At 42.8% G+C, this 16,058-nt stretch overlaps 1 protein-coding gene across 1 annotated transcript in view; it reads right to left on the bottom strand.

Annotated features, from left to right (window-relative positions):
• The window catches only part of ROCK1 (Rho associated coiled-coil containing protein kinase 1), a gene marked incomplete at both ends in the record, with an annotated part of 146,004 nt that extends 130,532 nt beyond the window's left edge, over window positions 1-15,472 (bottom strand). Inside the window, one exon of the mRNA XM_080714719.1 lies at window positions 15,380-15,472. Within this exon, the coding sequence (XP_080570845.1) occupies window positions 15,380-15,472 (93 nt within the window). The remainder of the gene's footprint in view (window positions 1-15,379) is intronic.
• Between the last annotated feature and the right edge of the window lie 586 nt (window positions 15,473-16,058).

The raw sequence follows: 16,058 nt of genomic DNA, 5'->3' as shown, positions 1-16,058 counted from the left end.
GAGCAAAAGTAGGAAAGAGTAAGCTACTTCAGAGAGCAAGAAAATCTACCTGGAGAACAGTCTGCTTTGGAAAATGGTGGGAATTAGGACTACGAAAATAGGCAGGCGAGTCCTCATGGCAAAAAGCACAGGCTTGTGAGCCCAGCACTCGGGAGGCTGAGACGGCAGGATCAAGGTTCGAGGGCAGCCTCAGCTACTTCGTGCGGGCCCCCCCCCCGAAACTCACTGAGACCCTGTTTCAAAATAAAGAATAAAAAATAGGGCTGGAAGTGTAGCTTGGAGGTAGAATGTCCCTGGGTTTCATCCCCAGTACCGCAAAAAAAAAAAAAAAAAAAAAAAAAAAGAGATAAAGGAAAGAGAAAGAAAGAAAGAGAGAAAGAAAAGAGAGAGAAGATAGAATATGGGTTATATTGGAAACAGCTAGGCTATCCCACTAATCCAAGAATGCTAAGTTGAAAATTTGGATTTTCCCTAGATGTGGTGGTGCAAACTTGTAATCCAGAACTTGGAAGACTGAGACAGGAAGATCCCAGGTTAGGGCAGCCAGTCTCAGCAACTTAGTGAGACCCTATTTCAAAATAAAAAATAGGGCCGGGAGTGTAGCTCGAGAGGTAGAATGCTCCTGAGTTCAATCCCAATAAAACACACACCACACACAACCTATATATATTTTAATGTAATTTTTTAAATTGAATAATATAATTTTAAATTGAAAATTTGGATTTTAAAAAGCAATAATAGAAATCAAAGATCAGATTCAATAAAGACATCCTATTTTACTCCCCTCCCAAGTTTCCAGTAGTATCTTTACCTATAGTGGAACTTTCATTATATCTAATAATGTACAGGAAAAGCCAGGGGGATAGTAACTATTCACACACTACCAGTGCACGTCACTATGGCACTACAAGTAAATATTTCATTTAATCCTGATAATTAAAACCTATGAAATTCTCATTTGGCTGATTAAATAAGTCAAGCTCAAAGAAATTACATAACTTGTTCCAAAATCACACAATAAGAAACTGGCCTGAGGCATGGGGGGGGGGGAATAATCACTTGGTCAACACAAAAGTCCTCTTTCCCCAAGGAAAATCATGAAAACAGATAATGATGAACATGATGGTGATAACGATAGCTAAAATTTACTGAATACCAGGAACTATAAAAGGCACTTTGCATACATTAGAGGATTTAGTATTCCTAACAGCCATATGAGAGACTATGTATAATCTTGAAAAAAATTATTTTAATATTAAAACTCTTAAGAACTTCTGTACACAAATCATAAGGCTAACAAGTGGCTGGCCTTAGGTGGGGTTCAAAAACCAAATGAAAAATGTTAAAGCTTACTGTTTTAAGAAAATACAAATTAAAATTATACTGAGAATGTACTTTTCAGCAATTAACATTCAAATGTCTAAACTGGGCGTAGTGGGGCACACTTGTAATTCCAGTACTTGGAAGGCTGAGACAGGAAGGGCCACAGGTTCCCAGCCAATCCCAGCTACTCCACAACTTAGTGAGACCCTGTTTCAAAATAAAGAATTAAAAAATAGGGCTGGGAGTGTAGCTTAGAGATAGAATGACCCTGAGTTCAATCCCCAACACTGAAAACAAAAACAAAGTGAAATAGAACGACTCCTAGAAGATGGCAAATACTGCAACAAGGAACAAACTCTCAAATGCATGTGCCACCTCTGACCTTGCAATCTCACTTATAGGAATCTGAAAATTCCCTGGCAAAATGTAAACTGACATATGTGCACTATTACTCCCGACCAGCCCGAGATTATAAACAACACGAATGTCCACTGATAGGAGACTGAGCAGTGTTAAGAGCCACAGAATGGAACACTGCAGCTGCGCAGCCACCCAAAGGAATGGACATCTCTGTACAAAGGCAGGGCACGAGACATGCTACTTCTTGTGTCAGAAAGGCATAGAAATATGAGTATGAACTTATACATATACGTACATGTGCTTACTTTTATTTATAAGAAACACTGAACATTTACTTTAAAAAAGCATAAAATGGGAAAGAGAAAAGAACAAGATGGAGAAGACATAGACGGAAGTGAGAATTGAATATTTTCCATAATTTTCACTTTTAAGCCATGTAGGTGTTTGTACAAACACAAAAACAAAATTACATTAAAAAGGAAAGAAAGAGCTGGGTGTGGTGGCGCACGCTTGCAATCCCATCATTCGGGAGTCTGAGACCAGAGGATCACAGTTCGCAGGCAGCCTCAGCTACTTAGCAAGGCCCTTTGCAGCTCAGTAAGACCCTGGTACAAAAATGAAAAGACTAAAAAAAAAAAAAAAAAAAAAAAATACGGTTGGGGATGTAGCTTGGAGGTGCAATGCCCCTCTGGGTTCCATACCTGTAATCCTAGTATTTGGGATGCTGAGATAGGAGGACAGCCTCAGCAATTTAGCAAGGCCCTCAGCAACTTGGTGAGGCTGTTTCAAATTGAAAAATTAACATGTAGCTCAGAGATAGAATGCCCCTGGGTTCAATGCCCAGTACCACCAAAAAAGGGAAAGCAATTACTAAATATTGAAAACAACCTGAAATTAAATAGCCCAACTGATGGCAAATAATCTGTATAAAGTACTTTTTTCCCTTTTCAAAAATGAAATATAGCTCTATTCACTGAACAAGGACAAGAAGCAATCTGAACCTCGTAGCAATGAGTGTTCAGGACATCATGCCCCACCAGAAGCGTAGTTTCCTGGAGGAATGGGTGATTTCCAAGCTGGAACAAGAAACTTGCAAGATTAAGTCCCAAGAACAAGGAAGCCCCATCAAAGATTATTAAGGTTATATACACACAACATGGGAGCTAACACGAAGACGCTGCCCTTAGTCAAAGATGGGACACACGAGTACCAGCAATGATGACAAGACTGACTGAAACACACCAAAATATTTTTAATGTTTCCATAATGATGCCTAAAATAACAAAGAGGAGGAAGTAAATAATAAACGCTAGCTATAACTTGTCTGCTATCCCTTATGGGCTGTATGTGCTCTTTTGCATGCTAGTTTTTCAGTTAATGAGACCCCGAAGGAGACTGCAGGGCTGAGAACAGAGTAGAAGATACATTCACCTGGCTTCCTCGCTGCCAACTGCCAGACCAACTCGCCCGTTTCTACTGAAAACCCGTCAGCCCTCTTGCGCACACCTACGCCCCACCCGCTCCAGTCCCTTGTCTCTCTAGGCTCAGAGGTGGTGGCAGCTCTCTTCCCCACTGTTATAAGTCCCGGAGGTACTGCACTATCCCCACCAGCTTTCTTAAATATTGTGTATACCGTTGTAAGTAGTCCTTTCCTTAAACTTCCCTCAAATTACCCACGCTGGCCGGTGCCAAGCCTATCACAGCAAGGCTCCAAAGTATGTTCCTCTGCAAAGAGGCAATTAGTGAAAGGCTGTAGCACTCATCCTGTGTATCAGGATTTGATTTCAAGGTAACTGAACAGCCCTAGTTGGTGAGTGAAAGTTCCTTTTTCAAAAAAAAGACAGGTAATAAATGTGAAAGAAATAACAGATTTAGAAAATCGTTATTTTGCTATTCCCAATAAAGTAACTGATTTAACTAATCACTAGTGGACAGAACTATGAGGGGAAATGTCAATGAAATATTTTACAGCCTTGACACCAGGAAGGGTAGGCCAGCCAGACAGTACATGCCTCTTGATGTGATACAAAAGAAAACATCCAGCCAGGCATGTGGCAAGGTTTGCATCCCAGCACTTGGGAGTGGGACAGGAGGGTCCCAGGTTCGAGGACAGTTTCAGCAAGTAGTGAGACACTCATAAACTAGTGAGATCCTGCTTCAAAATAAAAATAAAATAGGGCTGGGGGTGTAGCTTACAAGTAGAATGCCCCTGGGTTCAATCTATGAAGTACTTTACCAAAAACTTGAATATTAAGTTTTTAGACCTATCAATTTATACAGAGAATATAGATACCGGAACAAGTAAAATTACATCAAGAAAACAAAAAGAAAAATTTGGAAAGTAAAACAAGGTATAATATCACTAATCTAGGTCTCTTCAACAAGACATTGGGAAGAGATGAGAAGCTGGGGAATGAAACTTGTCTACATTTAGAAGACTTAAGAAAAAAGGCCCAACAAGCAAAAGCAACACGTAGAATGTGAAGACTTAGATTTTTTTTTTTTTTGGGGGGGGGTACTGGGGGTGGAACCCAGGGGCTTTTCTACCTCCGGGCTATACTCCCAGACCTATTTTTTTATACTTTATTTGGAAACAGGGTCTCACTAAGTTGCTGAGAGCCTCACTAAGTAGCTGAGGCTGGCTTTGAACCTGTGCAATCCTCCTGTCTCAGCCTCCCAAGCGCGGGTGTGCGCCACCATGCCCGGAGGAAGAATTAGATTTTAATTAGTAACTGAAGAAGAAACACTGTTTTAGACACTCAAGGAAATGTAAATATAAACTAGGAATTAATGATTCCAAGGGGTTTTTATTTTGGGGGGCATAATGACCATTGTGGTTATATAAGGAAATGTCCACTTTTTTTTGTATTGCATGGTACTGGGGATGGAACCCATGGGCCTTCAACCTCGAGGCTACACCCCAACCTGTTTTATATTTTACAACAGGGTCTGGCTTCAAACCTACACAATCCTCCTGTCTCAGCCTTCCAAGTACTGGGATTACAAGCATGTGCCACCACACCTAGCTCTATTGTTGTTGTTGTTGTTGTTTTGGTGGTACTGGGGTTCCTGGAAGCCCTTCTACCTCTGGGATACACTCCCACGGGCTACACTCCCAGACCTATTTTTTAACTTTTTATTTGGAAACAGGGTCTCTTAAGCCAGCATGGCTGGCTCCGAACCAGCGCGATCCTCCTGTCTCCGCCTCCCAAGCGCGGGGATTACAAGCGTGCACCACCACACCAGCCTCTATTGTTGTTTTTAAAGAGATATCTATAGAAAAAATTTAAGGATGAAATGACAATATCTAAAAAAAAAGAAAAAATTTTTTGAAAAATACAGAATCTGGTAAGAGGTTCACTGTTCAACTTCTGTGTATGTTTGAATTTTTTCATTATAAAACTACCAAGCAGCCAGGCATGGTGGAACATGCTTGTAATCCCAGCATCTGAGGCTGAGACAGGAGGATCTCAGTTCAGGGCAAGCCTCAGCTACTTAGGCCCTTTAAACAACTCAGTGAAACCCTGTTTCAAAAAAAAAAAAGAATAAAAAATAGGGCTGGGGGTATAGCTTGGAGGTAGAATGCTCCTGGGTTCCATCCCCAGTACCGCAAAAAAACAAAAAAAAACCCCTAAATACCAAGCAGTCAGGCATGGTATACACCTGTACTTGGGAGGCTTAGACAGGAAAAATCACAGGTTCACAGCCAGCCTCAGCAACTTAGTGAGACCTATTTCAAAATAAACAATGAAATAGGGCTGGAGGTACAGCTCAGAGATAGGATATTCCAAGGTTCAATCCTACCTTCAAGCTATACTCCCATCCTAGTTTGTTTGTTTGTTTGCTTGTGGTGCTGGGGGTGGAACCCAGGACCATTTTACCTCCAAGCTACACACCCAACCCAATTTTTTATTTATTCTTTATTTTGAAACAGGGTCTCACTAAGTAGCTGAGACTGGCCGTAAATGCAGATCCTCTTGTCCAGCACCACAAAAATAAGTAAATACATACATAAACAAACTACCAAGCAAAGCCAGGCATAGCACACACCTGCAATCCCAGTATTTGGGAGGCTGAGAAAGGAAGATCACAGCCTCAGCAATCTAACAAGACCCTGTTCTAAAACAAAATAAAAAGAGCTCAGGGTGTACCTCCAGAGGTAGAATGACCTTGGGGTCAATGTCCAGCTCAAAAAAAAAAAAAAATCAAACAAAACAAATCCATGTTCTTTTAACTATAACAATCTTCAAACTTCAGTATGTCTGAGAACTCATTTATCAGCAAAGCCTGTGGCGCGAGCTTGTAATCCCAGTACTTGGGAGTCTAAGACAGAAGGATCCCAGGTTTCAAAGCCAGCCTCAGTAACTGCGAGGCCCTTAGCCAACTTAGGCAAACCCTGTTTCAAAATAAAAAATAAAATTGGGCTAGGAGTAGAGCTTGGAGGCAGAATGCCTGTGGGTTCAGTCTCCAATAACACACACACACACACACACACACACACACACACACACACACTTCATATCCCATTCAGAATCCTAGTCCTCATACCAAAAAATTCCGATTTTGTTCATCTGTGATGGGCTCAGATTCCCAAAATTCCTCAACTGAATCTGATACAATGTACAGACTCATATCTGAAAAGTATACACTTAGGCTGCTTTACTACAAATCTTTAAATAATACCAAACTTTAAATGATAGGCATGGTCCTATCTTTTACCTCCTCTTTAAGCCTTATCCCACCCCTAGTGAGATAGACACGTAATTAATCATTTTCTCCAGACTACAAACTCCTATGGGAATTTTGCCCAGGTTTGCTTTTACTATGTTTGCTTTTACCTAAAAGCATACCAAGTACACAGCATATACCAATTAAACATTTGTTGAATGAGTAAATAACAACACAGGGGAAAAAGAAGAGTTGATATGGTCCACTGTTTTAAAATTAGCTCCCAACAACATTCTGAGAGAAATTCCAATTTCTTGCCAAAAGACTGATCAATATGGATCAATACATTGTGAGGGGCATCAAGAGTAGTGGCACACGCCTGTATCCCAGGACTTGGTACACTCAGACAGGAGGAGCGAAGGTTCACAGTCGACCTCAGTGAGTTAGTGAGACCCTAGGGATCTTAGACCTTGTTTTAGAATAAAAAGTAAAGGGGCTGAGGGATGTAGCCCCAAGGCAGAATGCCCTTAGGTTCATTCCCCAGTAACTACAACAACGAAGACAACAACAATAAATAAAGAGGGGCAAAGGCAGGTCTACCTTTCAAAATATAATACAAGTAAAGCCAGGCATGGTGGCACACACTTGTAATCCCAGCATTTGGGAGGCTGAGACAGGAGGATCGTGGTTCAGAGACAGCTTCAGCTACTTAGTGAGGCCCTTTGCAACTCGTGAGGCCCTGTCTCAAAACAAAGAATAAGAAATAGGGCTGGTGGTGTAGCTCAGAGGTATAACGCCCCTAGGTTCCATCCCCAGTGCCACAAAAAATTAATAATAATAAGTAGATTGCCTTTCTCCTCTCTGAGACACTGGATTTTAGACATTAATTTGAATACCTAGCTTCCTGCTAATTGTTTAGGAAGTATAATATAAATGTACTCGATATTTCATAACCTAAATGGGGAGGACAAGAATATCAGAAAAGTAAACTACAAGCCGGGTGTGGTGGCGTACACTTGTAATCCCAGTACTTGGGAGGCTGAGACAGGAGGATTGCAGCCCCGTGGCCAGCCTCAGCTACTTGGTGAGGCCCTTGCAACTTAGTGAGACCTTTCTTCAAACTAAATTATAAAAAATAGGGCTTGGCGGGGGAGGGGGAGGGGCGTAGCTCAGAGATAGAATGCCCCTGGGTTCCATTCCCAGTACCACAAAAAACAAACAACAACAACAACAAAAAAAAAACCTACATACATACATACATTTTAAATATACAAATGAGCCGGGCGTGGTGGCGCACGCTTATAATTCCCACACTTAGGATGCTGAGACAGGAGGATCGCACAGGTTCAAAGCCAGCCTCAGCTACTTAGGCTCTCAGCAACTTAGTGAGACCCTGTTTCCAAATAAAATAGAAAATAGGTCTGGTAGTATAGCCTGGAGGTAGAAAGCCTCTGGGTTCCACCCCCAGTACCACCAAAAGTAAATAAATAAATAAATATATTAATGTCTTAATTGCCACTTTCTATGGTTATGAATATAAGTTACAAATTCAAAAAATAACTATCAAATATAACAATTACAATTAGTTTAGGGACTAGTTCCAAAAAGAGCACTTATCAAAGATGGTTCCCTAATCATGTAGTCTACTGTAAATAACATCATAAAACTTTTTTTTCTTTTTGCGGGTATGGGGGTGGAACCTAGGGGCATTCGACTTCCGAGCTACACCCCACGCCCTATTTTTTATTCTTATTTATTTATTTATTTATTATTTATTTTGGTGGTACTGGGGTTCCTGGAAACCCTTCTACCTCCGGGTTACACTCCCAGACCTATATTTTTATTTGGAAACAGGGTTTCTTAAACCAGCAAGGCTGGCTTCAAACCAGCGCGATCCTCCTGCCTCCGCCTCCCAAAACGGGGATTACGTGTGCGTCACCGCGCCCGGTTTTATTCTTTATTTTGAAACAGGGTCTAAGTTACAGAGGTCCTCACTAAACAGCTGAGGCTGTCCACGAACCAAACCGTGATCCTCCGGTCTCAGCCTCCCGAATGCTAAGATTACAAGCATGTGCCACCACACCCGGCTACCATATAACTTTTTAATTTTTCTTTTTTTGTTGTTGTATTAGGAATTGAACCCAGAGGCATTCTGCCTCTGGGCTATACCCTTAACTTTTATTTTTTTTTATTTTGAAACAGGGTCTCACTATGTTGCAGAGGGCCTCACAAGGTTGCTGATGCTGGCCTCAAACCTGTAATCCTCCTGTCTCAACCTTCCAAGTACTGGGATTACAAGCATGTACCAACATGCCCAGCTTCAATTTTACTTTTTAAACCATAAACTAATGACAATTTTTAAATTTTGTTATCAAAGTATAATCAACAGAGATTTGTTGAACTTTTTAAATTTTTTATGGAATTTTTAGAGACACAAAAGGTATCAGTAACTATCTGATCTACTCCTCATTCTACAAATGGGGAAAGTGAGGTCCAGATAAGAAAAAGATTTAGTTGGGTGCATAGAAAGTTAATAACAAGACAAAGCTACGCCAATGCTTTGACTTTCCAGTCCAATGTTCTTTTCACCACACTGTGCTAATCACATTTTAAAAAATAAACGATTTCCACGCCGGGCGTGGTGGCGCACGCTTGTAATCTCCGCGCTTGGGAGGCGGAGACAGGAGGATCGCGCAGGTTCGAAGCCAGCCGCACGCGCTGGCTTAGGAGACCCTGTTTCCAAAATGAAAATGTAAAAATAGGTCTGGGAGTGTAGCCCGGAGGTAGAAGGGCTTCCAGGAACCCCAGTACCACCAAAAAAATAAATAAATAAATAAATAAATAAATAAACGATTTCCAAGCCGGATGTGGTGGTGACGCTTGAAATACCAGCACTTAGGAAGCTGAAACAGGAAGATTACAGATTCACAGCCAGCCTCAGTTACTTAGTGAGACCCTTCTCAACTTAGCAAGACCTTATTTCAAAATAAAGTATAAAAAAATAGGGCTAGAGGGGTATAGCTCAGAGGTAAAATGCCCCTGGGTTCAATCCCCAGTACTACCAAAAAAAAAAAAAAAAGTTATTTCCCATTGTGAACTGCAGTACTCCCTGTTCATCTTCTCGTACATACATGCGTGTGGTGCTATATCGCTTTGTAAGGATAGAAGTGGAGAAGTGAGGCTACTGGGTTACCTCAGCAACAGAACTCCACATGTAGCATTTCCTAATATGGAGACTATTCTGTTATTCAACATATTATAATCTGTAGTTTTCACAATAAATACATACCATCGAAACTAATAACCATGAAATAAGCCATGAAATTATGCAAAATCTAAACTGAGGATTAAGTTTTTGTGCCTTATAAAATCTTATATGTGGTTCCTTCTTCTAGATTAAAAACATCTCTCTTAATGAATGACCCAATTCATATCTCAGCTGTTATTGTGAGCCACCTCTCTACACACCCACAGCATGCTTGTAGCGCAAGGCCTATTTACAGAACACAGACTGAAAGTATAAAAGGCACACAAAGAGGAGAACCACTAAATCTCAACAAAGTAGCCACCAATTTCCTTTCATATCAATCTAACCCCTTGGTACAATGTCAGTCTGTTATAAATCATGACTAAATTAACAGTTTCCAAAAACTCTTCCCCATTCTCTAGAATCCATCTATATGTTTGCATTTTCAATTATAACTGGATTGGCCACTTCAATAAAGCACAGCTGGAGTCTGGATTTAGGGGCATTGCTTGAGGTGCCAGGTAAATCACTCTGTAGTTACAGAAGACAGTATCAGTTTCCAACCTCTGTGCAGTGACTGGCATATACTAGCAACACTACCAAACAGGACAATAATAATGGCTACCAATTACTAAATGCTCACCAAATGCCCTATGTTGCGCTGTTTGGCCTGTATTCTTTAATTCTTACAACAACCTAGTTCTATAACCTCGCCCCCATTACAAGCTTTGAGGTTAAAATAATTCATCTAAAATCCTCCAGCAGTCGGGCGTGGTGGGCACGCTTGTAATCCCAGGTGGGCACGCTTGTAATCCCAGCATTCCGGAGGCTGAGTCAGGAGGATCACAGTTCGTGGACTGTGAAGCCCTCTGCAACTCAGTGAGACCCTGTTTCAAAATAAAGAATAAAAAACAGGGCTGGGCGTGTAGCTCGGAGGTAGAATGCCCCTGGGTTCCATCCTCAGTACTAAATAGATAAATAAATAAATTCCTCCAGCAAGTACATGACAAAGCCTAGATTTGAATCCAAGCTGAGATCCTATACAAAGATTTAGAATAAATTAATTAGGAAATAAATTTGTTTTTTAAATGTTCTTGAAACACACTAACATCAAAATAGCTTAGTCTAGACTGGGCAGGCCCGTGCCTGGAGTCCCAGTTACTGGGGAGGGTAAGGCAAAAGGACTGTGTGAGCCCAGAAGTCTGGTCACAGCCTGGGCACTACAGCAAGACCCTACCTCTTAAAAAGAACAACAAAACAACAAAAATAATGAGAACAAGTCTAGTCCAAACCAACCAGTCGTGCAACCGACATTGACAAAATCTACTAATTCATGAATTATGAACAACGGTGGGATGTAGTTTTAAGGGCCAAATATTTAACAAGTCAAGTCTTCTCATTCCCCCAACAGTAATACTAATAATAGGAAGAGTAATAATCCCAAATGCGATCAATGTGACTGGCAGGGCATTCAGAGCTGACAGCAGTAATCGAGGATCTCAAATGCTACCAAAAATCTCTTGTAACAACCCAATGTGTGTCCTAGGACTGCCAAAAACAGACGACAGGCAGTTGAAGCTGTAAGAATGGATGAATTCTCCTGGGTCTGGTGGTGCACACCTGTAATCCCAGGACTTGGGAGGCTGAGATAAGAGGATTGCAAGTCCAAGGCTGGCCTCAGCAACTAAGTGAGACTCTGTTTCAACATGAAAAATAAAAGGGGCTGACGGTGGAATGTCCATGGTTCAATACCCAGTATCAAAAAAAAAAAAAAAAAGAAAAAAAAGAAAAAAGAAAACCGACATTTGCCAGCAAACTGTTCTGAAACCAAATGGTTAGGAAACTTGCATTACTGAAGAATGGATCTAGTTAGGAGCGAATAATTTGACCTTTTTTTTTAAATGCACATACACAAAAATCAAGAACTAGAGAACCCTACATAGCACATAATATATACTCAATAAACATCAGTTAAGCTGGGAGTGGTGGCACACACTTGTAATCCCAACATTTGGGAGGCTGAGACAGGAGGATCACGGTTCACAGACAGCCTCAGCTACTTCTGCAACTTAGACCCTGTTTCCAAATAAAAACATAGAGCTGGGAGTATAGCTTGGAGGTAGAATGCCCCTAGGTTTCATCCCCAGTACTAGGGGGGGAAAAAATCAGTTAAATGAATCAGCACAAATCAAAATAATAGGGAAAGCAGCCATTGTGAAAGGGGGATTATCCCTATAATACAAGATAATTTCAGGTAGTGAAGAGCAAAAACAGACTCACTGAAAAAAATGACTGATAGGTCATTCTAAATAGCAAAATAAGTGAATGAATGCTCAGCAATAAACAAAAATAGTATGCAAGTAACATTCATGCTAGATACAACAACACTGGAAAGGATTTTGTCTCCAAAAAATCCAATCTTTATCAAATTCTAGTAATAAGATTTTAATAACAGCTTTCAATAAAGTTATAAAACTAAACAACAACAAAAAGATCACAAGGGAGGAAAAGTAGTCAGATCTGTCCCCTGCTCTCTTACAAGTCCAGGCTCTACCAGTGCCCTGGCAGGTCCTCACTGCTCACTCCCTTCACTCCTCTTTTTTCAACCTTCATCTTTCATTCTTGGTTCTCTAAGGTTTCTCCCTTTATCACCCTGTCAGTTCCAATTCATACCTTTGTGCAAATGATTTCTAAATTATCTTCACTACATACTCGGCTCCTTATCACTAACAGTCTGAGGGCATTGCTGGTGGCTGCCTCGCCATCCCCTCGCCCAACACACCCAAGGTTGAATGATCTATCTTGCTGTTCTTTCCAAGCAACTCCAAACCTGACTGCTGTTTTCAGCACTCTCCCTATAATCCAGGCGCAACACTTTTAGAGCCATCTGACTACTGCCTCTCTTTGGTTCTCCCTTCTCCTTCTCAAATCCGCCAATCAAATTCCATCAAGTTTTCCTTCCTCTTTTTTTTTTTTTTTTTGGGGGTCTGGTGATGGAACCCATCCCAGCTACACCCCCTGCCCTATTTTTATTATTCTTTATTTTGAAACAGGGTCTCCCTAAGTTACTCCTTCCTCATTTTCATGCTTCAATAATTTCTGGATTGTGATCATTTAAAAATTCCCCCAAACTCACGTTTTGTTTTTGTTTTTTCCTTCTCCACACTAACCCATTCTACACAGAACTACCAGATTCCCTTCCTGCATTCATCCCACAGCGGTCCTAAACTCCTCAGCCTGGCACTCATGCCTCACCATTATGCCCAGTCTATCCTTCTAATCTTATCTTCTTTTTCTCTAAACATGCCACAGCCAGTCACGTCTCCACCCTCTGTTTCTGTCACTCTCTGCTCCCTTGAAAACCTCTATCCTGTCCCCATCACAAAGCACACCTTGCCTCCCAACTCAGTGACTCCTTCCCTTCTATTTCCAAGGGCATGTAAATATCACCTAAACAGTCACTTGGAACTTGTCACATATTTTCTCAATCTGTCTTGTTTTTTTTCTTTGTATGCACATGATATTCTTATTTTTCTAAATAGACTGGACTCTCAAAGAGTCCGGGACATTTGTTTTACCTGTGTCCTCCACATCTCAAATATCTCTGAAGTTCCCACCAAATGAAGATATAGCACAAGAAAAGACAACTAATGAAAAAACAGAAAAGCTACTAAACCCTCCCTGTAACACCACCTCGTAGAACAAGGGGATCAGAAAGCAACACAGGGCTGAGGGTGTAGCGCAGTGCCAGCGCTCCCTCCCAGAATGCACAAGGCCCAGACCCAGTTCAAGCCCCAGCCCTGGGGGTGGGGGAGGGGAGGCAAGGCAAAACAATCTAAAATACACAGAAACTGGATAAATACTAAAAGAATTAGATGTACACCACGGTCCGGATGAGTCCTAATTCCTTTTATTTCTCTCATTCAATAAAATATTTTGAATTTATGAAGCATCAACCATCTTTACTGTTTCTCCATATGAAGAGCCTCCACAATGTGGGTGGGTCACGTCAAAGACATGACTCACAATACTCTCACTTCATAGTCAAGGATGCTCAGAGTCATCGTGAAAGCTTTGGGGAGAAACCTCACACACTGAAATCACACAGAGTTATTTAGAGTAACTGAGAAGCATGTTAATCTCAAATAATCTCTTTTATACGAAATGAGATTTTTAAATGGCATTTCTCTGAATAGCATTATTCTTTCCAATTGTTCATCTCTAACATTTATTCTCTACAGTCACCATAAATTCTATCTATATACATACTCCATAAAGCTTTCAAGGAATATATTCTTTTGATCTAAAATAGTACCTTGAAACCGGGTCTGGTGACACATGCCTGTAATCCCAGTACTTGGGAGGCTGAAATGGAAGGATGGAGTTAAGAACAGCCTCACCAAATAGTGAGACTCATCAACCCAGTGAGACCCTGTTTCAAAATAAAAATAAATATAGGGCTTGGGGTGTAGCTCAGAGGTAGAATGCCCCTGGGTTCAATCCCCAGTACCACAAAATATAAAGCAAAATAGTACTATTATATAGCTTATGCTAGTAAAGAAAAAGGAAAAACTCACAAAGAGTTTACAATTAGTAATATTAGGAGGATCAGCTGGGCATAGTCGCGTACATTTGTAATCCCAGTACTTGGGCGGCTGAGACAGGAGTAATCCCAGGTTCATGGCCAACCTCAGCTACTTAGGCCCTCCGCAACTTAGCAACTTAGTGAGACCCCCCGTTTCAAAATAAAGAACAAAACAGAGCTGGAGGTATTGCTGGGAGTTAGAATGCCCCTGGTTTCAATCTCCACTACCCCCCCCAAACACACAAAAAAGCCGGGAGTAGTGGCGCCCTGCTTATAATCCCAGTACTTGGGAGGCTGAGACAGGAGGATAGCCGGTTCCGGCCCAGCCTCAGCTACTTAGTGAGGCCCTTCACAGCTTAATGAGACTCTGTTTCAAAATAAAGCGTAAAAAATAGGCTGGGTGTGTAGCTCGGAGGTAGAATGTCCCTCAGTTCAAACCCAAGTACCGCCAAAAAAAATTAGGAGGCTTAAACTCCAATTACAGAAAACTGTGAATGCTATCAACCACTAAACAGTTTTTAAAATAGGATTTTGGCTTTTCATGCCACAAGAGCTTCTTTAGAATATTTTAAAAGTGACAAGGGTAAGTGCGCCACCACCGTGTGGAACTTTTGCAATCATCAATACTGTAAAGGAAGGTAACATCGTAACGACCTATGACCAGGTATCTTGCGCTTCTACGCTTCTACACTTGATAGTTCAGCCAAGTTTCTTCAGACTGAAATGACATTTCAGCTCAAAAATCACTTCCTCAATATTGATTCTCCACGGTCACTTCCAAGTCTAAAATCTAAACCCCTAGGACTTTAATCTCTGTACCCGTAGTCTTCTCCAAATTACTGCCAAACACGTCGGAAAAGCTGATGCTCTTGAATCGCCATTCCACACTACACACTCTCACCTGGTAGCTTCAGCGAGGTGCCTGTAACAACAGCACTTTACAAGTGTACTTTGCGGGCTGACAACTGAGTCAGAACTACAAGTTCTGAGCAGTCAGCAGTCGCTGCAGTTAACTCAGAGCCAGTGCAATGGCCAAAAGGGCCGCGCCGCGCGATCGTCGTGGTACTGCGAAACTCCTCGGGGAACAGACGTCTGGTCGTTTCCCAAGATGCTCACACATGCCTTTTCTTTCGCAGCTCACCAGAATGAAAACAACACCAACCCCCAGACGAGCCCGCGGGAACCGTGCCACTCACCAGCAAACAATCCGAGTTCACTTCCGACTTGGGATCCCGCAGCAGGTTGTCGATTTTCTCAAACCGAGTCTCAAAACTGTCCCCAGTCGACATGTTGCTGCTGCTGCTGCTGCTGCTCCGACAATACCCTCGTACCGGCGGCGGCGGCGCAAAGCACGGGCCACGGGCTTCCTCGGGCGGCGGGGCCTCGGGGTCACCAGGTGCGGCCGGCCGCCCCTCGCGGCGCCGCGCGGGCCTCGGCTCTGCAGACCCCGGGCCGGGGGCGCATCCCAGCGCCGGCCTGGCGCAGCTCGCCGCCCCGCGGGCTAGCGGGCCGGCGTCGGGCGCGCGGGCTCCTGGAGGGCGCGGGCCGCGGCCGCTGGCGACGCCGGGCTCTAGCGGCGCATCGCTCGGGCCGGGCGCGGGTCGGCGCCGGCTCACTCTCCCATGTCGTCCGGCCGCTGCCCGGCGGCGGCGCGGGGCCCGGCGGGGCAGGGCGAGGTCGGCGCCGTGGAGACGCGGCCGAGGCGAGCAGGACGAGGGCCGGGTCCCGGCGGCGGCTGGAGGGGAGCTCAGGGAGGGGCTGCGGCCCCGGCTGGGAAAAGGGCGAGTCGCGGCGGCGGCGGCGGACGCTGGGGGTGGGGCGAGGGGGCCGAGAGGGACTAATATGTCCGCCTTCCTGTTCAAACAAACGGAGACG

Source organism: Muscardinus avellanarius, assembly GCF_963383645.1.
Source record: "Muscardinus avellanarius genome assembly, chromosome: 17".
NCBI classification, from domain to species: domain Eukaryota; kingdom Metazoa; phylum Chordata; class Mammalia; order Rodentia; family Gliridae; genus Muscardinus; species Muscardinus avellanarius.
The sequence above is the reverse complement of the archived record's forward strand: the minus strand, read 5'-3'. Positions and strand labels throughout refer to the sequence as shown.